The sequence below is a fragment of the Glycine max genome, chromosome 15 (genome assembly GCF_000004515.6).
Source record: "Glycine max cultivar Williams 82 chromosome 15, Glycine_max_v4.0, whole genome shotgun sequence".
NCBI lineage: Eukaryota > Viridiplantae > Streptophyta > Magnoliopsida > Fabales > Fabaceae > Glycine > Glycine max.
In genome coordinates this window covers 50,108,795-50,131,207 of record NC_038251.2, presented here as the reverse complement: position 1 = coordinate 50,131,207, position 22,413 = coordinate 50,108,795, and the positions used below count along the sequence as shown (strand labels likewise).

Here is a 22,413-nt window from a genome sequence, read left to right as displayed (position 1 = left end):
GATCTGCAATTATTTGCATTTGCTCTTGCTGATAATGTGGCTATTCATCATAGCAAAGAAATAGGTCTATAATTTCTTCAAATTTTCCAGCCCTTATATACTGTAAGGCCAATGTTGGTGAATCCAACTGATTTGAGCCTGAGATAATCTCAAGCAACACACCCATGTTTTACAAGCTTTGGGGATTGTAATGTTTTGATAGTAAGCCTGCTCTGTGTCAAACATCCCTGGTTTTGTTGGCCTTTTAAGAAGATAAAATAGTGCAACCAGGGAGGCAACAATGAGAACTAGGCCAATGATTCCTACATTTTGAGTTAAGGATGCCATTAGATTGACACAATAAATGTTAAGTATAATTGAACATGACTACCATATTATATAGATGAAGGAAAATGGGGAAGAATTGAAAATAAATTTGGTAGTCATGAATCCTTTAGGTTGATGACGTTGTAATTTGTGATTTGACACCCTCAAAAGACTTCAGGAAAATTAATAAAATTACTTGAATTTTACAATGCTCTATTACTTATCGGCAATCATAACAAATTTCCTTTGATCATGTCTTTTGATATAGCAGTCACTTCCATATGCTTCCTTTCCATCCTTTATGCAGGCTGCCAGGAACACAACAACCAGAAGAAAATGGTCAAACGTGAATGGAGAACGTTGAATTAATATAATCTTAATAGACATGTGAGAAACTATAAGGGCTATACTATTATTTCTCTTTCTACAACCTGTTGCTGGCGTTTTCTATAAGCAAAAAAGGCCAATGTAGATGCTAAAGTACAAAAATGAGAAACAGAAAATCAAATTTTTTAAAGAATTATATCATAGAGTATTACTCACATGCATCACATTTCCTTTTAAAAAATAGAAACAACATAATTGTAAATATATGATGTCAACAAAAGAAATACTCTTATTTAATCTTGATTATTATGATGAAAAGTATTGACCCTGCAAACATCCAATTCCATTAGCAAAACAATCACCAACATATCTATTCCTCATTGACTTTGAGTTGCTAATACTAAACGGGTTGGAGGAGAAGGAACTGGGTGGAGCACCCGAATCGGGAAGGGTCGGTTTTGGAGGTGGAGGATCAGACTCCCACCCAAGATCCGAATCAGGAAAATCCCATTGCCCAAGAAGATGGTGCTGTGGGTTCGGGATGCGTACGTGAGGATGATGCTAGGCTTGGCCATCATCCAGATCTACAAGTCCCTCCTCATGGCGCATGGTGCTTCGTTCGTGCCTCGTGGCGCCGCCGCAACACAAGTCCAGTGACCCGTAATGGGCCAAACGTGAACCTCAAGAACAAAGTCAACACAACAGTCTATGTGGCACTGTAATTGCCAACAATGCACCTCACTAATGGCGTTGCCTTCGAACTTAATGGCAAAGACTATTTTGCAAGACTTATGCAAACATAAGGACTATTTCTTACATTTCAATAGGATAGAGACTAATATGTAAAATGACTACAAAGACAGGGACCAAAATGTCCATTTACTCCTTTTTCTTCTTTTACGCATTCAATTATAGAAGTTCACACAAGAACATGCATAAAGGTGGGGTACTTCATATCTGTCTATACTTCACAAAAGTGTAGACAAATTAGATAGCACGAATAATCTCGAACACACGAAAAATATGGCTAACATTGTTCACCATCATTTCTTTTTATGTTACCAAGAAAAAGGCAGTACAACCAATTTTCAACAAAGGCTATATGCTTTCATATTTTAGCTATTCTTTCTCTTCATCTTTATCATTCATATTCTTGGTATGAGTTTTCGTAAGTTTTGATTTGGTTGGGGTTTTAGAGTTTTCATGTGATGTTTGTTGATTTTTCTTCTTTGATCTATTTCACCAAATGTCAAGGTGACCATTCCAAAGATTATAACCCACATATACCCATATGATGCATTCGTAACCTGATTGACCCACCACCCAATCAAATCTATGTATCAAACAATTAGATTCAATTTGGATTTTCACTTGTTTGCTTTGCCTTGGGTTGGGAGTTTATGGTTTGAAAGTGTCTGAACTCGACTGTTGCTCACTCCTATCCGTGGAGATGACACTTCAAGTTTTTTTTTACAAGCTCTCACATACATTTTTCTAGGTATTATAAGCCACATATTAAACAAGTTTAGTTTTGGCCAAATTTTAAATGAGTTACAAGGCAACTCAATTTGGCCTCACGTTTCAATTCTTCAATTTGAGAAATTATTTTTTGTTCATATACAAATTTTAAGCTTTTCAAGTTGGTTGTTTTTTTTTCTTTTTCCAATCGCCTATTTTTTGTATGAAACTGTTATGACAGGATTTTATTGGGGTGTCTTTACCCCATACTATTAGATTGTAGTGGTCTTGGCCTCCTTGTTACAAAAGGAAAAAAAAAGCTTTCAAGTTAAATCTTTTTCCTTTTATCAACTATATTAAATGATGAATCCATTTAATTCATAAAAAAATAAACAGAGCAATCCAAATCCTAATCTTAATCTTAATATTCATATAAATCATCAATATTATGGTTTTAATTTGCATTAGTTATATAGATATATGATTACAAGAACTCTTTATTTATTTAATTTTATATTACAGCCAATGACGTGTAAGTCATTCTACTTGATAATAACACTTCAATTAATATACGCAATTTGATAAAAGAAATTCACGTTAATATTGGAATTTTAACAACTCTAAATAATAACAATTAATAATTAATCTCCACAATCACGACGACAGTGGACGTGTCCCTCCCCACAACGTTTTATATCTTTGGTTTAGAAACCTTTTCCAACGTATGCTTAATTTAATTTGCCTTGTATGAGGGAAGTACGTCAAAAACCACGAAAAAAGAGAAAAAAGAAAATTAAAAAAAAGCCTTATCACATACACAATTCGACAGGCACAAAACCATCCACACATGCCCCTCCGAACACATGCCATAAGCCTACCACTCATCACTTTCTATAGCCACAAAATCACTTCCTGACTTCATTCTTTTCATCTTCTTCTTCTCTTTTTCTCTCACAAGTTCCCTTTTGCATGTTCTACCTCAATTTGACATCCAAAGTTTCTGTCTTTGAATTGAGGTACCATACCCTTTTAGTTCTATTGGGCCAGAAGTATTTGTATTACTCTTATTTGTTACTTTTGATTGAAATTTGTTTCTGGGTAGGTTGAGTTCTTAATTGAAGTGTGTGGTGTAATGGGGTATTGATGAGGTTTTAGAAGATACTTTAATTTTGGAACATTCTAGTGTTTTGGTATAGTGAGGTGGGGCTCAATATGTTAATTTTGGTGGGGAACGTGCAGGGAACAATGAGTTCTCTTGCTTCTCCAGTGAGTTTGGGGAGCCTCATGGGTGTGAGTTCATCTGGAAGGGCCCATTCTATGGTGAGGAGGGTCTCTCTTTCAAGAGGGAACTGTAGGGGGAGAAAGAGATGGCATTGTGTGTCATTGTCTGTGTGTAGATATTCAGTGACCACAACTGATTTTGTTGCTGACCAAGGGAACTCAGTGTCCCTTGATTCTAACAGTAGTAGTAGTAGTAGTAAGGGTGGAGATGATGGTGCTGGTTTTGTGCTTAAGCCTCCTCCTAAGCCTGTGTTGAAGTCCCCAGAGAATAAGAGTGACCCCATTTTGGGGCCCTCAAGGACTATTGGGGACCCTGGGGATGTGGAAGAGAAGAATAAGGTGATTGAATCACTTGGGGAGGTGTTGGAGAAGGCGGAAAAGCTGGGGAGTTCTAAGGTGAATGGTGAAAGGAATAATGGTTCAATGAATAAACCGGTAAGGAGTAATGCAGATGCTAGTCCTAGGGCTGATAAACTGGTGAATTCAGCGGCATATCAGAAGTCTAAAACCATGAAGAGTGTATGGCGTAAAGGGGACACGGTTGCATCGGTGCAGAAGGTAGTGAAGGAAGTGCCAAAGCCTAATAGTAACAAGAATGAAGGGGAGAAGACTCAAACAAGGGGAGGGGAGGAGGTGGTATCCCAAACTCGTGCTCCTCAACTGCCTTTGAAACCTCAACCGCCTTCACAACCTCAACCGGCGTTGCTATCAAAACCTTCGATAGCTCCCCCACCTGTCAAAAAACCTGTTGTTTTGAGGGACAAGGGAGTATCTGAAACAACATCAGTTAAACCTAAAGAAAAGAAGTCACCCATCTTGATTGATAAATTTGCTTCCAAGAAACCGGTAGTAGATCCTCTAATTGCGCAAGCAGTTCTAGCCCCTCCAAAACCAGGGAAGGGACCTCCCCCGGGAAAGTTTAAAGATGATTTCCGGAAGAAAGGTGCTACGACTGGGGGACCAAGAAGACGGATTTTAGAGGATGATGTGATTCATGATGAGGACGCATCTGAACTCAATGTCTCTATTCCTGGTGCTGCAACAGCAAGAAAAGGAAGGAAATGGAGTAAAGCAAGTCGAAGGGCAGCACGACTCCAGGCTGCCAGGGATGCCGCTCCCGTCAAAGTAGAAATTCTAGAGGTTGGTGACAAAGGTATGCTGGTGGAGGAATTAGCCTACTGTTTGGCAACCAGTGAAGGTGAGATCCTGGGTTATCTGTACTCCAAGGGAATTAAACCAGATGGGGTACAAACAATAGACAAAGATATGGTAAAGATGATTTGTAAAGAGTATGATGTGGAAGTCATAGATGCTGATCCATTCAAAGTTGAAGGTTTGGTGAAGAAAAAAGAAATTCTTGATAAAGATGACCTCGACAAACTCAAAGACAGGCCTCCTGTTATTACTATTATGGGCCATGTAGATCATGGCAAGGTAAGTGATGCCACTCTTTACTTTTCATTTATCTCTGATTTTTTACCTTGAAGTCTTTCATTTTCTAATATTTTTTGGTGTGATCAATTGGCAGACAACTCTTTTGGATTATATACGGAAGAGCAAGGTATGGTGAAAATTTAATAAAATCATTATGCTTCTTTCAGTATCTTTAAGCAAGCATGGGCATATAAATTTTATGTGGATGTTTACTTGTGTGAGTGATTATTAGCATGTTTTAAACAACATTTATGTTGTATGATTAGGTTAGTACAATAGTGTACATATGCGTATTTGTTTTTTATTTTTGGTGTCTCACCTATAACAGAACTGTTCCCTATGCTGGTTGGACTGCTGTGGGTTTCTAGGATGGATATGATCCTAAATTTCCAAGCCAGTTATATGCAATCCATGGATTTCAATACGGGATTAGGGATTAGTATAACTTTCAAAACCAAAGCATTTCGAGGGACCTTATGAAAATAGATACTGAGTTGAGAAAAAGTAAAAGGGTTGCTAGTTAGTAAATCATAATATATAATAAGAGACAATTGCTTCACTTTTTACCAATAATTCATAATAGATGTTCTTTATGTGTTTATGAAATGCTATTCTGTACCCTGCTTCCTTTTCTGGATTTTGCTATGCTGGCTGCATCTTGTTATTAGCACCAGGATATGATGGAATTATCTAATTTCAGGTAGCTGCTTCTGAAGCTGGTGGGATCACACAGGGAATTGGGGCCTATAAAGTGGAAGTACCTGTTGATGGCAAAAACTTGCCATGTGTTTTCCTTGACACTCCTGGGCATGAGGTATTCTCAGTTTTAATATATTTTCCACTTCTAAACTTTTCCCTTATAAATATGCAAAACTAATTGTTCATTTCCTTCTGCTGGATCATGGCTGGGTCCTTAATCCTTGTAATGACTTGCTGACTTATGCTAGCATGTAGTTTTTAACTGAATTATTAACTATAACTATAAGTAATCTTTTCACTTTCATTTCCTTTAGAAGTCTAGATGATATATATTATATGCATTCCTGTAGGCATTTGGAGCAATGAGAGCTCGTGGAGCAAGCGTAACAGACATTGCTATTATTGTTGTGGCTGCTGATGATGGGATTCGTCCTCAAACAAATGAAGCTATAGCTCATGCCAAAGCAGCGGGAGTACCCATAATCATTGCAATAAACAAGGCATGCCAACATGAAGTGTCCAACCTCATTTTATAATTTTTATGCTTTACTTGGTGATGATTTCAGGAATTGTTGACAATTATTTATTTATTTGAAACAGATAGATAAAGATGGAGCAAATCCAGAAAGAGTCATGCAAGAGCTTTCTTCAATTGGTTTAATGCCAGAAGACTGGGGCGGTGACATCCCAATGGTTCCGGTTTGTATTTCTTATTTTTTGCTACCATTTTGTATCCTGTTTATGCTTTTTTAACTTTCAAGAAATTATATTTTTCTCTCGTTCTCTTATGTCCAACAGATAAGTGCTCTCAAAGGAAAGAACATAGATGATCTTTTGGAAACTGTTATGCTTGTTGCCGAGGTAACTTGTTTACTCTTGGTGCCACGACTACTAACTAGCTTAAGTCACTTTACACCTATTTTATCCCTTTATCTGATCAATTTATACGTTTTAATGTTCTTATGTTATTGTGTACTGATAGAAAATCTTGCTTTTGACATATACTTGTAAGTTGTGATCAATAGATGGAAATAAATCTCTGAGAGTAATTTTACACATTTAGAATGTCTTGATATTTTCTCAAAAATAGATGGAGTTTAACCCTCACCTCCCATATTTAATTTAATAAATATACGATTCTCCTTGATGCATATTGTATAAAATAAAACTAAGTTATTGTGTCCTAGCATTCTGAAGTCTCCTCCATGTCGGAGACACCTTGATTAATTTTTTGTGCTTTTGTGGACTGAGAAGGCTATTGACTAATTGACAATGCACGTCTTCGGTTAAAATTTACACTTGTTTGGGCTTTTCTCTTATCTTTCTGGTATTATTTCTGACTTAGCATTAATGGTTTAGTTGCAAGAACTGAAAGCTAATCCTGATAGAAGTGCGAAGGGAACTGTTGTTGAGGCGGGGCTAGATAAATCAAAGGGACCATTCGCTTCATTTATTGTGCAGAATGGCACCCTCAGACGGGGAGATATAGTAGTTTGTGGAGAAGCTTTTGGAAAGGTTGGTAGACACAAACTTAAAATCCAATACTATATGATCTTAACAATCGGTTACTGAATTCTGCCATTCTACTTTGCTTCCCTGTGCATTGGTGAACATCTTTTATTTACTTCTTTCAGGTGCGGGCTTTATTTGATGATGGTGGAAAGCGGGTTGATGAAGCTACACCCTCTATACCTGTACAGGTTTGTAAATTCATAGTACAAAAGAGGCATATGATGCATTACTACTTTTGCTTAGGAAAATAAAGAATTCATAGTACAAAATAACTGGGAGAGGGGGGGGGGGGGGGGGAGGTGTGAAGTAGAGGACATCATTTTGCATCAAGCATCTTAAGCTCAAGTGGACAACTACTCTGCTACATCAGTATTGTGGTTTCCCTCGACATGTACATGCACTGAATCACTGCATATACATCAAATATCAGTTTGCTTATTTGATGCTGAATAAGTTCACTCATCTTCCTTTAGGTACCCATTAGTTAGTTAGTTAGTGGGCTGAAATAGTTTGAATAAGGCATGTTGCCTATAAGAAGGGAGGTTGAGAGACAGAGCTACTTTATCATTTGAGAAAGGATTTTACTGTTAAGTGAGAGGAGAGAACATGGTCTCTTGAATACCCTGATTATTCAATAAAATTCATTTATTTCCTAGTTTCTGATTCAGTTTCTATCATCTTCGTTTAGAATATTGATGTGAATTCATTAGTTGGCAGTATAATTGTTGACATGACATTTCTCTAATTGCAATGGAAATTACTTCCTCGCACATGTGCATGTCTATTATATTTATTGTTGTACATTTACAATTACATCCATATGCTGATGTGTGCTGAACAACACAAATGTTCCTACAACCAAAAACAAATTAATTAAGCTGGAGAATACAAATGTGAGGTATCCTGTATTCAATGACCAATTCATTTCTTCAATTTGAGTGCTCTGGCTAACTTTTGTGTCTAGTTAAGGTGTGGGGTGAGGAATTCCTGTAAAAGGCTGTCGTTAAAAGATTTTGCAATGTGTTTTTCACACCAAATGCTACTTTGATCAGTCTCTTTCTATATCGATCCTGGACTTCTCCTTTGGGGCACTAGAGGGATTGGCCTGAGAAGAATAAGTGGAGCTGCCTAGCTGTAGAATTAGTAATCACTATAAAAACGTCTCACTCAGTGTGGATTTCAATTCTCCAAAGATTGATGTGTCATGTTACAACTTACTGATTAAAGGGAATGTTCTCAGTTGAATTTAGTGAGAGGGGGAGAATTAAGAGAGAAAGAGAACTTAGAGAATGAAACAGCTTCTTATTCAGTAGAATGGGTATCCAAATATGTAGAGTCTTGATAGACATAGTGGATACTATTCACCAGGATTATAATAACTGATGCAACTTCCTCAACACTAATATCCGTGAACACTAACAGCACATAAATATGAGAGACATGGACATACTATTTCCTATTTACATTTAATATCATTATTTCCAATGCTTTCCACATTAAAGAATCAAATGATGAAAATCTTTTGGTGGCATCAATTTTGCTGTTAGTAGCATGGGAAAAGATCTATGATGGTGGAGAATATAAGTATAAAACACATTTAGATTTTGAAGTTTCTTAGTTACCTTCATCAGCCACTTTTTAAGAGCCATAATTGTCAGGCTCTTCATAAATGCCAAAATTTAACCTAATTCAAAATTTTCTGTTGTGTCCTCTGTGCTTCTCTACAGGTTATTGGATTGAATAATGTTCCAATTGCTGGTGATGAATTTGAGGTTATTGAATCCCTTGATACTGCACGTGAAAGGGCAGAAACTCGTGCTGAGTCATTGCGTAATGAGCGTATTTCAGCAAAGGCAGGGGATGGAAAGGTCACCCTTTCTTCTTTAGCTTCAGCAGTTTCGTCAGGAAAGCTGTCTGGACTAGATTTGCATCAACTAAATATTATTTTGAAGGTTGATCTTCAGGTATGATCACTGCTACTAGTGATACTTGAATTTGTACAGTTCCGGTTGATGTTAAATTTGCCTTGTTGAACTAATTGATGACTGTCAGTGAAATCAATTATCATGCAGTGATTTTATATAATATTGAATAATTGAAATAAGAGCATAACTTATGTAGTATGTACCTTACCAGTTTACCTTGAAATTTAAATTAAGAACTTATCATATTTAACTACCCCAAGAGGGCTTTGAGTGCTTTTTCTTGCAGGAAAACATGTTTATGCCAATAGAAAGAAGACTACTTTGATAGGGTTATTAATAGTTAGCCAAAGTTGATCTGGCCCAACACTTTGACACAAGCTACTTACCTAGACATGTTTAGATATCTATCTATCAAGAAATAAGTGTTAAGCATGTGTGTGTTCATGTAATTTTGAGTGTAGCCTGTATGGAAGTGTCAATAACCTATCCAATTCTTTATCATTTATGGTAAATATGCAAATCTGTTGTATGCCTGGCCTAATGTTCACAATAGGTAAACATACAATGAAGTTTGCATTTACTGTATTGTTCTAAATAGCTACAACTTCAATGTGTTTTATGGATCATCACTGTGTTTATTGCTTCACATGCAATTAATGTCATTGTTCTTGGTCATGGTTAGGGATCTATTGAAGCTGTCAGAAAAGCTCTGGAGATTCTACCACAAGACAATGTCACTCTGAAGTTTTTGTTGGAGGCAACAGGTGATGTAAGCACAAGTGATGTGGACCTTGCAGTTGCAAGCAAGGCCATCATTTTGGGATTTAATGTGAAAGCACCAGGCTCTGTGAAAAGCTATGCTGAGAACAAAGCTGTTGAGATTAGATTATATAAAGTTATTTATGAATTGATTGATGATGTACGAAATGCAATGGAAGGACTCCTGGAACCTGTTGAGGTAAATCAAGATATCTTAAAATTTGTAACCTTAGTGTAAATTATGCATATGCATGCTTTTGTTCGAGACAAATTATTACATGACATTTAAGTACAGTGGAGTTTGTAAAAATATCTCAGTGACATAAATTTGTGTTTCTAAAGGATACTTGTAGATTTCCATTATAGTTCCTCTTTTATTTTGTCTAAGACATTATAATCAAATATTGTCACTGTATATGTTGTCTAGTACTCTAGTGTGCATTAGGTAGTGCCAACTGGTCCTTCCCTTGCAATTATGGTCCAACATAGTAGGGCATGCTTCATTTCTTATCACTTTTGTATTCTTTTTGAAAGAGTTACTGAAGCTTCAGCTGCAAGACTTACTGCTATCTTTTGTAGGAACATGTAACAATTGGTTCAGCAGTAGTACGGGCCGTATTTAGCAGCGGTAGTGGTCGTGTTGCTGGATGTATGGTTACAGAGGGAAAAATACTACAAGACTGTGGTATTCGAGTCAAGCGGAAGGGAAAAGTAGTTCATGTTGGTATTCTTGATTCTTTGAGACGGGTGAAGGAGATTGTTAAAGAGGTAAGACTCCACTTCCAGCATTACTTGCCATTTTAGGATTCATTCATAAGAATATCACTGCAACAATTGCATGGTACAAGTATGTAGATTATTGGACAAATGTTCCTTAATCTATAAAAACTTACCAGTTGTGAAGCCAATTATTGTCTGTCCATTTTTGTTTGCATTTGGCTATTATGAATGGGAGTTAGCTGTGTTGTTTTTAATTTTTTTTGAGAAATTAACATCTGTAAATATATTGACCTTTACCTATCAAATATGTGATGGAGAGTGATAATAATATGGGGTTTTCAGTAGAATGCTATATTTGCTGCTTTATTGTGTACAACATTCTACTCTAATTAATTAAATTTAGATTGTTGATTGTAAATTCCCAAAAAATGAGTTGCTTTTTAACCCTTTGTTTTGGTAATGAAAATATATTTTAATCATTAATGAACCTTTGGACGATATTGCTCAATTGCTCATAGTTGTTACTCCGACTGATTGCTTTCAATCAGTATATCTATATAGCAATGGGTTTTTAATTATGATTGCAATTGTGGATTTGCAATCATGTTGTAGAGTAAGAATCATCTTATTCAAGTGCAGCTTGTACTTCGCATGCATCAAATAAATTCCCTCATTTAACATTTGAGACTTAATCATTATCTCCTACGCATATGATTTTGTAAGAGAAATTTCTGATTTACCCAATTTTCCTTTATGATGTTTTTCTTTTGATGATGACCATTGTCGAATCTCTCATTTACCTTGTTTTGTTCTCTGGTATGAATGTCAAATGGTTGCTCCTCAGAGTTGAAAAATGTGAGGATATAGGACAGAACCAGGATATAAGACCAAACAACAAAGTTCCATTAGGTGGGATCCATTATATGGATCCGACTCATTGACTTCTATTGAAAATCAACATTGTATTAAAACCTTTTGAACTGGGAATTAATGAAATGGATTCAATTTTAATCCATTGTTAAGTTTTGCGTTGTCAATGAAAATATGATGCCATGAATTTGAAGGACTAGGAATAGGTTTTTATTGCAAGTGCCTTAATTAGTTTAACATTTACAATGTGCACTTTCGTATATATGGTTTTGTATTATGTTATTCCTGGGCAGTGAATCAGATTTAAACTCATGATATTTTGCTTGTTGTTCCTAAGATGTCTTCTATCAAATAAAAGCTTCTTGTTTAGACGCTAACATTCTGATGTAGAATAGCTTTTTCTTGCTACTGTTTTAACCATGATTACTTTTTCTGTGTTGAATATCTTGGTGTTGCTTCTTCATGTCATTGTAGCTACTGCCTGAATGCACATTCTTTTTCTCTCCCTTGTGAGCAGGTAAATGCCGGTCTCGAGTGTGGACTTGGGTTAGAAGACTTTGATGATTGGGAAGAGGGTGACATTCTTGAAGTCTTCAACACAGTTCAGAAGAGGAGGACCCTTGAAGAGGCCTCAGCATCAATGGCAGCTGCTGTGGAGGGAGTAGGAGTTGCATTGTAGAATGAACCATGATGTATTCCACTATGAGATTGGTTCCTATCTTGTGTTTGAGCACAGTGCAAATGCATTCCAGGTTCCAGTTGAAAAAACAATGTATTCTCTCCAATTGATGTTATGAAAGTGGAAAGGTAACAATTCCCTCATCATTATATTGATATTGAGGGTACCACTGCTGAAGATCTGAGTTCAAAATGATTTGTTCCTTGTTGGCTGTAAAAGTGTATATAACAAAGTATATCAGTTTCAGCTCCTTGTAGAGAGGGAAAAAGTTTCAATGCCTTGACCCAAAAATACTTGTAACAACCACATATAAGACAAGGGAAGAATTGCATTTTTTTTTCTTCATTTTTTGTATGATGCTCTATAATGGATGCATCATCTTATTTTTGATAAAAAGGAGGTAAAAAATAGGTGCATCATCTTACACTGGGGTCTGGAAATTTGTATTTCTATTGTGTTTTGCTCCTAGATGAAATATAGTTAGATGATCCAAGGTTATGGACCGATGTAAATACTTTGGTTAAAAAATATTTGCAGTTTGATTTGTCTCCTAATGATTAGATTAAATGAAATTGAGAAAGCATATTGGTTGATGTTTTAACAATCTACACATTAATTTATACGTTTTTAAAATTTTTGGATGTAAAATGTAAAGGAAATATGAAATATTAAATACTAGTATTAATATATTTGATGGAAGTCTATTTTTTTAAAAGATAATGATGGTAGGGAAGAGTTTGAGGCAATGCCTTTTTTTTTTTAATTTATAAATTATCATTTCTATTTTTTTTTTTACAGAAATAGAACTATAATATTTCATTAATAATCAAATGATCAATACACAAGTAGGAGCATGATTAGAATACTGGCTACAAGAGAAATATGGGGCAACCCTAGCTGATGCATGGGCTACACCATTGTGTTGTCTCCTCAAGAAACCTATGTTGAAGGTTTGATTACTATCCAAAATTATTCTGCATTCCCGAATAAATATTCCCACCTCAGTTTCATTAAGACTGTTGTAATGCACTTTGTCAACGATTGTCTTGTCCATCTCGAAGATTACATTTGAGAGACCCATGCCAAGGACAAAATCAAGGGCAACACACAAAGTCCTGGTTTCTCCTTCCAAAACGTACAATCTAGGGGATCTCCACTGAGTGATGGTTTCTACAAACACACCTGAACTGCCTCTGATAGATATACCTATACTAGTGCAGTTATATTCCTCAAAAAAAGTTGTCTATATTGCATTTGTAAGAACCTGTTGGAGGCTTGCTCCACAATGCTGCTTCTGATGATCCCATGGATCAGTTGGGCTAATGATTATCTTCTCTTGAGCTTTGATCCCATCCTGATAGAAGAAGTCACCATGCTGCACTATTGCTTTATAATCTAGACTTTTTTCCCCCACACCTCCACAAGCTCCAAATGATATAGCTGCTCGAACTTGATTTGGCTCATCCAACATCTGCATAAATTTAAAATAGAACTGTGCAAAAGAGTCGATTGTGTCAATACATTGCAACACCTTTTGACCGTATAGACAACACCATTTGTTTCTGCTCATTTAAGCTTGTCATCAGCCATCAAAGATGGCACAATAGTGTGAGTGACATCAATAATATCATCAGGGATAAGAATCTGGTTAATGATATCCAGATTCCACGAATCATTTTGATGACTAACAATGTCAGCAACTGTCATATCTTCCAAACCCTCCACCATAGGAGTTTCCACATATCTATGGCCTTGCTTTCGAAGCCAAGGCTCCTGCCAAATGTTGACCATGTTACCCAAGCCTAAACCCCATCTCCAACCTTCCCTAAGCACCAATTTTGATGAAAACAAGTTCCGTGTTAGAGTACAAGTATGAGATGGAATTCCATATATGATAGAAATGAAAAAAGTTGAGTACCATATGAGTGAGGAGAAACTCATAAACCTGAGTCTTAAGGTTTTGCGTTAAGGTGTGGTGTCAAATTTATTTATATGTTTATTCAGGACCCATTGATGGAAATCTTTCCGGTGTTCAAATGGAATCTCTGATACTAATTGTTGGGGAACCAAGGGGGATAAACGTTGGAAAGATTTATACTAATGAACCATGAACAACCATATAAATGAATCTGACACCACACCTTAACTCAAAACCGTAAAACTCCAATTTATAAAAAATCTTTCTCGTATTTACCTCCTCAGTTCCCCACACTTTGTCATAAGAACGATGGGTAGTGACCAAGAGATGCATCCATGAAGTCCTCCGTAGGATAGTATATAGATTTGAGAATCCTCCCTCCAGAAGAATTAGGTTTAGACAAAAGTCTCCAACCTTGTTTTTCCAACATAGCCACATTGAAAGCATAAAGGTTGCGAAATCTCATACCTCCTCTTTTCTTATCAATGCACATTTTATCTCACGTTAGCCATTTAATTCCTTGAATTCTCTTTTGCACGATCCCCACCCGTAAGAATTCATGATTTTTTAATTTCATCACCAAGACTAAGAGGTGGAGGGAATTGGCATATACTCATACAATAAGCTGGGATAGCTTGAATAATAGATTTCAGCATTGACAAATTTCAAATATCATTCCTATTATCCGCCGTCCAATCTTAAATTCAAAAATAGTATATTAGTTTTGATAACTTTCTTTTTTTGGAAAAATTAATTTGAAAAGAAAAGAGGAACTTAAGATAAGCTAAAACGAACAAAGAGAATTGAATCTCTTTTGTAAAATCGAAGGAATAAGCAAAATCAGGGAAAATATTGAATGCTAAACGAAGTGTGTGTGTGTGTGTGGGGGGGGGGGGGGGGAGAATGGAAACAGATATAACATTTTTAAAATTCTTAAATGCATTTGAAAAAAAAAAAAAGAAATCATAAATTCAGCATATTAATAATTCACAACCATATTTCATTTTTTTCTTAGAAAAATTAAATAAAATGATTTCTCTTTATTATTCCTTCTACATTTTCTTGATTTCCCAAATTTAGGAACATAATAATAGTTTTATTTTGATATATTGTTGGTATAAATATTATTGAGACTAAAATATATAAATATATTTTATTTAAAGGGATGAATCAAACTCCAATAATATTGTAAAGTGTATAACAACTTATTCTATACAACCAACTCAACTAACTTATCTCAAGTTTGAACCAAAAGACCCAATAAAATTTGACATATTTCTTTTTGGAGTAATGTGATGTAAATTGGTCTTTAAAGATAAAAAAAATATAAATTTAACTTTTGAATGTATAAAAAATGTGACAAATTAGTTTTATTATTAAAATTGTGAAATTATTTTATTATTAAATTATAATGTTTAAGAATCAATTTGACAATAAATTATATTTTTAAAGACTAATATAAAGTCATGTTAAAAAGTTTAAAAATTAACTTATTATTAAATTGTTTGTATTACTAATTTGTCATATATTTTACATATTCAAAAATTAAATTTAAAATTATCACTTTTCAAAAAAATTAATTTATCATTTTCTCACCCTTAATTGTTTACCTTAATTTTTTAATTAACAAATTATCATCATCATTCCTTACCCCCCACTAGCCTGTCAGAGTTATAGTCTCTCTCTCACTTTTCAATCCAAAATAAAAACTGACGTGTCTTATGTTCCAATAACTTTGGTTTGTCCAAAGTCAGAACCCAAAGTAGAAAGCAGAAATTCCACCAAGAATCCAAATCCATGTTTTGTAAGGTGATTTCTACGAATATTGCCCCGCTTACCGCATTTCAAATTTCAAACCCTCCAACGGTCGAATTTTCATTAAGGCAAGTTTCAATCTTCAAACACACTTTCCCTGTAACGAAATCAATATTCCATTTCGGAAAAACCTTCTGCCTTTTATTCATCATCATTATCGTCACCACCACCATTACATAACTCCCTCTTTTTAATTTACGCTGTTATTTATTTTTATATTTATAATTATTATTCTTGCTGAATTCAACGTTCAAACTTGGTCGTTTTATCAATGAAGGATAATAATCAATGGTGTCTCTATGACCATGACCCACTTCTTCTCACAGACGTTTCTTTGCAACAAGAATCCTCTTCTTATACTCACTGCTCCAGTTGTAAGAACCCTTCAACTTTTCTCATTTTAATTTTTTCTCTTTCTCTCTCTTGTGGAAACAGCAAATTTTTGTTTTTTAAAAAATTGATTATAACTTCCAAGTTTTGAATTTGATGATATCCTCGTGCACCCTTTTGTCTTGTTTGTCACTTTTTGTTTTCTTTTTGACGCGACAGCTCTTTCACAAGCATCACTGAGCTCTCGGAGTTTGGCTATGGCGGACAAGCCTGTGTCTCGCGGTGACAGCCCCAGCATTGGTTAGGACACTGAACTGAAGAGAAAATGAAAAATTTTGTTTAAAAATTAAATCTTTTCTCGTCTTGGATGAACCCCATTTTGTGATTTTGATGAGGGTTGTGAATTGCTGCTGCAGGGTTTTCTCAGGAAAATGGAAGATTTGAAGGGAACAGCGTGAAATTCGATGACCCAATTGTGAAAAATGTGTTTGATGGTAATGGGATTGGGTTTTGCTAGCACAATTCGAGATTTTTTTTTATAATTTTTTTTGTGGTTTTTTAATTCCTGAAACTTCGGTTTTTAAGCCGAATTACATCGTGTGAGATCCATGTAACCAACCTCAATTAATGGGATAAGACTTTTTTGTTGTATTTTTAATTTTTGTGGTGTTTGAGTGTCTCTTGGGATCTGATCATCTGATAAAATATAATGGGAATATATTGTTTCAGGAAGATCAATTTTGGGGTATTCTCTTACATCCCCAGATTTGGTCATTTGTGGCTCACCAGATATTGCTGGAATCAGCTATGGTGATTCCCCTGAGTTGTTGAAGAACAAACATTCCAAGGATGTGGAGCAATCTATGGAGCTTTCTCTAGAGTATGGAATCAAGGGGTCTCAAGTTGAAGCTGACAATGGCCATAAGATCCCAACCGTTAAATTCTCAAACTTTTGTCAAGCTTTTGAGCAAGAGGAAGAGCTGCTATCCCCTGAAGCCTCCTTTGAGCTTCTTCCACCTCTTGTAACCAAGAATGAGTCACCCCAAGATCTCCCTCTTAGTGAGTTCAACTCTTGTTATCTCTGATTGTGAATAAAGGTTTTGAAATTTGAACATGGTTATACATGAAGTGAAGTTGCTGGTTACAGTCCAAACTCCAGATTTTTATTTAACAACATTTTGCTTCAAATTCAGGAGATACTGAGATGCTAGAAGACATTGGAGTGTCTCAGGAGGCAGAAATGGAGTCCTCCGAAGTATGCCTCTTTGTGAATAGGGATAGATTTGCTGTTTTGAGCAGGAAAAATGTAGGGTGATAATATGTGCTTTCATTTACAATGATGTTCTTGTAGGATACCGAGGATATTGGGATGGAAGCGAAGTTTAAGAGGCTGAAAAGAGACTTTGACAGTCAGAGAAAGGAGCTGACGGAAACAAGGAGGGAGTTGGGGGAGATCAAGAGAGAGAATCAACAGAAGAGTAGAGAATGCCAAGAAGCTTGGAACTCCTTGAAAGAGCTTCAAAATGAGCTAATGCGCAAGTCCATGCATGTAGGATCTTTGGGTATGCATAACCCTTTCTGTATTTATTATTACACTATTATAAAACTAAACATTTGAGGTTTTTTTTATCTGATCAACTAATATTTTCGGCTCTGCAGCATTTGCCATTGAGGGGCAAGTGAAGGAGAAAAGTAAGTGGTTTTCATCACTGAGAGACTTGACGAGGAAATTGAAGGTACTGATATCTTAACAAAGTTGAGTGACAAACAAATTAAGAAGGGTAAAGATATATTTATAACATGTTAATCAATTTCATTGCATAGATTATGAAAATGGAACACATCAAGCTATTAGAGGAAGCAGAGGCAAGCAAAAAATATCAAGCAGATATGAGAGAAATGGGGCTTATTATTAAGTCCAAAAGTAAGTAGATTTTGTTGCAACATAGCTTTCAATCTTACACACGTTAATAGTTTACCGTTCCGCATTTGTGCATAATCTAATTCCTCTATTTATGTTATAGTAAATGAACAGCTGGAGTCACATGAAGATCTCAAGTCCAAATATATTGAAGGGGCTACGGAACGGAAAGATCTTTACAATAAGGTTTTGGAGTTGAGAGGTAAGTTGTGCAGTTGATTTTGTTTTCATAGATTTGGATTGGATGGGATATAAATAATATGCATGATCATTGATCACTAACTAATTATCCTTCTTCACAGGAAACATAAGGGTCTTTTGCCGTTGTAGGCCTCTCAACACCGACGAGATATATGCAGGAGCAACAGTGGCCTTAGATTTTGAATCTGCGAAAGATGGTGATTTAACTGTAATGTCAAATGGAGCTCCTAAGAGGACTTTCAAGTTTGATGCTGTCTTTGGTCCCCAAGCTGAGCAAGGTATTGATGCTTTCATGCCATGATTTCTTTAAGATGGGATTCTGAAATGAACACAAATGCTCATTTTGACAGATTTGTATTGTTTTCTTTATAGCTGATATTTTTAAAGACACAGCACCATTTGCAACCTCAGTTCTAGATGGGTTCAATGTATGCATTTTTGCATATGGTCAGACTGGGACAGGAAAAACTTTCACAATGGAGGGCACAGAAGAGGCTCGAGGTGTTAATTTCAGGACTCTTGAGAAAATGTTTGACATAATCAAGGAGAGGCAGAAGCTCTACTGTTATGATATTTCTGTAAGTGTCTTAGAAGTGTACAATGAGCAAATAAGAGATTTGCTGGTAGCAGGAAATCATCCAGGAACAGCTGCAAAAAGGTATACCACAAATTAGTTGGACAAGGAAATTAAAGTGAAACTTAGTATTAGCTTATTCTATAAGTTTTTCAGAATAGTAACTGATATAGTCACTAAAATGTGGTTAATTGTAGACTTGAGATAAGGCAAGCTGGTGAAGGAATGCATCACATTCCAGGGTTGGTTGAGGCACATGTGAACAATATGACTGAAGTCTGGGAAGTCCTACAAACCGGTAGCAATGCGAGGGCAGTAAGCTCAACCAATTCCAATGAGCATAGCAGCCGATCTCACTGGTCAGCTTAAACTTTTTTTAATTAGATTCCTAAACCATATTTGAATCATATTTCTAAACCATCTGGTTGGATAAACACCGCTTATGATGGCCTGTTGTTTCTGTATACAGCATTCACTGTGTTATGGTTAAGGGGGAGAATTTGTTGAATGGGGAATGCACGAGAAGCAAGCTATGGCTGGTGGACCTAGCAGGCAGTGAGCGAGTAGCAAAGACAGAAGTGCATGGCGATAGACTAAAGGAGACACAAAATATTAATAGGTCTCTCTCTGCACTTGGTGATGTCATATCAGCTCTTGCAACAAAAAGTTCACACATTCCTTTCAGGTTATGTCAACATAAGTTTTAGCTCATGTTTTCGATTACAAATGCTGAAATATCTTTTTGGTCTATTGGTTGGTTTTGAAATTTTTGTTCTTCATGCTGCAGGAACTCCAAGCTTACACACTTACTACAAGACTCATTAGGTACTTATTTCTCCATGCAAAGAAACTTATCTAGGGTTGCTTCTTTTGCTCGTGTATGCCTGACTTCTATCCTCCACATGTATGCAAATATAACTAGAAAATTTGATGGACAATCTTGTTTTTCTAGGAGGAGACTCAAAGGCACTCATGTTTGTACAGATCAGTCCTAATGAAAATGATTTGAGTGAGACAATTTGCTCTCTGAACTTTGCTAGTAGAGTAAGAGGAATAGAATTGGGACCTGCAAGAAAGCAGTTAGACACTGTTGAACTTTTGAGACACAAACAAATGGTATGACTGATGTAATGCTGTTGTATTTATAAAGTACCTATATTTCACTGCTTAACTGTGATAGTCTGTTTCATTTTCAATAAGTTACTCTCCTTTGTTAGGTTGAGAAAGTCAAACAAGAGGTAAGGCTGAAAGATTTGCAAATCAAGAAGCTGGAGGAAACAATCCATGGATTGGAGTCCAAGATGAAGGAAAGAGACAGTAAGAACAAAAATCTCCAAGAGAAGGTATCATATCAAAGCACAAATTTATAATTTATATCCTTATAAGTAGTCTTCCTTTCCCCAAGTAGATGGATTCTCTTGGACTTCACTTGCGAATGTCTCATCATTGTCCGTTTTCACTTCTAAGGTCAAGGAACTGGAATCACAACTTCTGGTTGAGAGAAAGCTGGCGCGTCAACATGTAGACTCAAAGATAGCTGAACAGCACCAAATGAAACATCAAGAAGAGCAAAACAATACACTTCTGAGACCAGCACTTGCAAGTAGACCACTAGGAAGTCTCAAGAATTTCAATGATCCAGTTAGTGGTGGGTGGTTCAAAGACCAACAAATAAATTCAGCTAAACCACTCACTGAGAACAACATCTTGAAACCTCGTATACCTTTTTCTACAATGGAGAGCTCCATCAAGTGCATTGATCATGCTGAGAAAGAAAACAATCCTGACATGGCTGACAAAGCCCTACTGCCAAAAAGGCCTGGAAGAGCTTCTATCTGCATGATGACACCGCGTGTTCCTTCAGCTGTTGCTTCAAGGAGAAACTCTCTGATTCCACTCCCAAGTATACCTAGCTTAACACAGTTCCAATCACCATTATTACCAAAGTTAACAAACCAATTTGATCAGAAGGATGCCAATGGGGAATCAGAAACCAACTGTGTGCCTGCACAGACTCATTGTGAGAGTCCCAAAGAAGTTAGAAGTGGTGCTAAGAGGATTGGTAGCATACTAAGAAGAAGCCTTCACAAGAAAATACAGGTTAAGTCTCCACTTCAGCAGCACATGAGGAAGGTTGGTGTAAATGTAGGGATGGAGAAAGTTAGAGTTTCCATTGGAAGTAGGGGGAGATTGGCACCAAGGGGGCAAGTAGGATCTGGTAGAAGAGGAGGAGCTAAAGATATTCAACAAAAGAATAGTCAAAAGGAGAAGGAAAGGGGATGGATATAAAAGCTGCATTGATCTACATTTTTTTTTGTGTGTGTGTGTGTGTGGATAGATGAAATTGATTTCTTGTGTGTCACCCCTTTCAAGTAATGTGAAAAATGATATGTTTTTCATATGGGAAATGTTAGAAAAGTGTGAAAACTTTATTGTGTACCCCTTAATGTGTATGTATGTGAAAAATTTATTTCATGATTCTCGTCCATAACAAGTGTGAACAATCAATCTATCTACAAACATGCTAGTCTTGAGTCTCGACATAATAGATTGATTTCCAATAGTAATTGTCTATGAATGTCTAAGAACAATAAAGTTCTAAATAAGCCAAAAACATTTCAGTATTAAATCGTACTTGATGCCTTGCAGTAAAAAACAAATTGCTCAAGAGTTTATCATGCTAATTATGTAAATAGCTATTTAAATAATAAAATGAAGAAATGTTTCGTAAAAATAATATGATCCATTGTACACTAAAATGTTAGTATGTTGTTGGCCAACATATCCCAACATCATTAAGGTACAATGGTGTCAAAACTTGCAATGACTATAAATGGCTTCTCAAGAAATATGAAAAATAGTATGAAACTCATTTGTTAAGAGAAGAAATGACATGGAGCTTTTGTTTCAAGTTATCTTGGTTTATTTCGGAAATGAGGTTGGGTAACTTTATTCTTATGTTTATTAAGAGGTAATAAAATATTTATTTTAGGTATATTTTCCTCCCAAGAAACTATTATCTCCACGTTCTACTCTTTTTTATTCCTTGAGAAAGGGGCTAGAAAAGTGAATTATTGATAAGAAGTATCTTGTTGAATAATAATACAAACATACCTTGATCAATACCCACTATACCCTATTATCCTCTCATTCATGTTACTTGCATATCAACGTGTACGTGTGTTTATAGAATTCTCAACAGAAAAAAATGATAAATGATAGTACACTTTTTAATGTCATTTTTTGAACACACTCTTTATTATTAATTATTTATTTTTATAGTTTCACTAAAATTGATTAGAAATAAGCATAATAAATTGTGATCTTCACTTATTTAATTAACGTGTCTTATAATTATAATTGAGTTTAATATCTATACATTGACATAGTAAAATAGTTTTATGTTATCATATAATCACAAATTATTATTTAAATTACTTTAAGATAATTATTTTAAAAATCAATAAACTTATTATACATGATGAGTTGTGATTGAATAATTGTGTAAAATTTTTTACACTACTAGTGTATAACCATCTTTGTCGTTATAATTTTATATAATTTCAATAAATTAGAAAAAATATATCAGAGAACATATCATTGCCCATTCTCGTTCTAATACATTCCATAAGTAGTAATTTGGAGTTTGGGCTTTGGACAGTTTAATATTCGTATTCGATTTAA

The 22,413-nt window shown here is 35.6% G+C and overlaps 2 protein-coding genes across 3 annotated transcripts; both read left to right on the top strand.

Moving 5' to 3' along the window:
- Nucleotides 1-2,891: 2,891 nt before the first annotated feature.
- LOC100778924 (translation initiation factor IF-2, chloroplastic) lies at nt 2,892-12,510 on the top strand. 2 transcript variants are annotated; one of them, XM_014767904.3, is made up of 13 exons: nt 2,894-3,107; nt 3,194-4,806; nt 4,901-4,933; nt 5,507-5,620; nt 5,856-6,005; nt 6,106-6,204; nt 6,304-6,366; nt 6,865-7,020; nt 7,140-7,205; nt 8,745-8,981; nt 9,625-9,900; nt 10,281-10,469; nt 11,809-12,510. In XM_014767904.3, exons 2-13 carry the CDS (start codon nt 3,304-3,306, stop codon nt 11,968-11,970), a joined length of 3,048 nt encoding a protein of 1,015 aa, XP_014623390.1. In that variant the 5' UTR covers nt 2,894-3,107; nt 3,194-3,303; the 3' UTR covers nt 11,971-12,510. The 2 variants fall into 2 exon arrangements, with proteins under 2 accessions (XP_040865456.1, XP_014623390.1); XM_041009522.1 differs by having other exon boundaries at nt 2,892-4,806.
- A 3,222-nt stretch (nt 12,511-15,732) lies between these two features.
- Nucleotides 15,733-21,275, top strand: LOC100779622 (kinesin-like protein KIN-14Q). Its single transcript, XM_006598115.3, has 18 exons — nt 15,733-15,771; nt 15,981-16,077; nt 16,253-16,333; nt 16,450-16,527; nt 16,763-17,092; nt 17,227-17,288; nt 17,385-17,595; nt 17,693-17,769; nt 17,858-17,957; nt 18,058-18,156; nt 18,257-18,433; nt 18,528-18,813; nt 18,927-19,088; nt 19,199-19,414; nt 19,517-19,554; nt 19,682-19,845; nt 19,947-20,072; nt 20,197-21,275. The coding sequence occupies exons 3-18, from the start codon at nt 16,291-16,293 to the stop codon at nt 21,016-21,018; spliced, it is 2,991 nt and encodes a 996-aa protein (XP_006598178.1). The 5' UTR covers nt 15,733-15,771; nt 15,981-16,077; nt 16,253-16,290; the 3' UTR covers nt 21,019-21,275.
- Nucleotides 21,276-22,413: the final 1,138 nt, after the last annotated feature.

Excerpts from the sequence above, each read along its gene's own strand:
- LOC100778924 (XM_041009522.1), top strand. The coding sequence starts at position 3,304 with ATGTTAATTTTGGTGGGGAACGTGCAGGGAACAATGAGTTCTCTTGCT. Across the intron at positions 5,621-5,855 it reads TTGACACTCCTGGGCATGAG|GCATTTGGAGCAATGAGAGC; the intron begins GTATTCTCAGTT and ends GCATTCCTGTAG. Across the intron at positions 8,982-9,624 it reads TTTTGAAGGTTGATCTTCAG|GGATCTATTGAAGCTGTCAG; the intron begins GTATGATCACTG and ends GGTCATGGTTAG.
- LOC100779622 (XM_006598115.3), top strand. The coding sequence starts at position 16,291 with ATGGCGGACAAGCCTGTGTCTCGCGGTGACAGCCCCAGCATTG. Across the intron at positions 17,093-17,226 it reads ACCCCAAGATCTCCCTCTTA|GAGATACTGAGATGCTAGAA; the intron begins GTGAGTTCAACT and ends CTTCAAATTCAG. Across the intron at positions 19,555-19,681 it reads CTTACTACAAGACTCATTAG|GAGGAGACTCAAAGGCACTC; the intron begins GTACTTATTTCT and ends TTGTTTTTCTAG.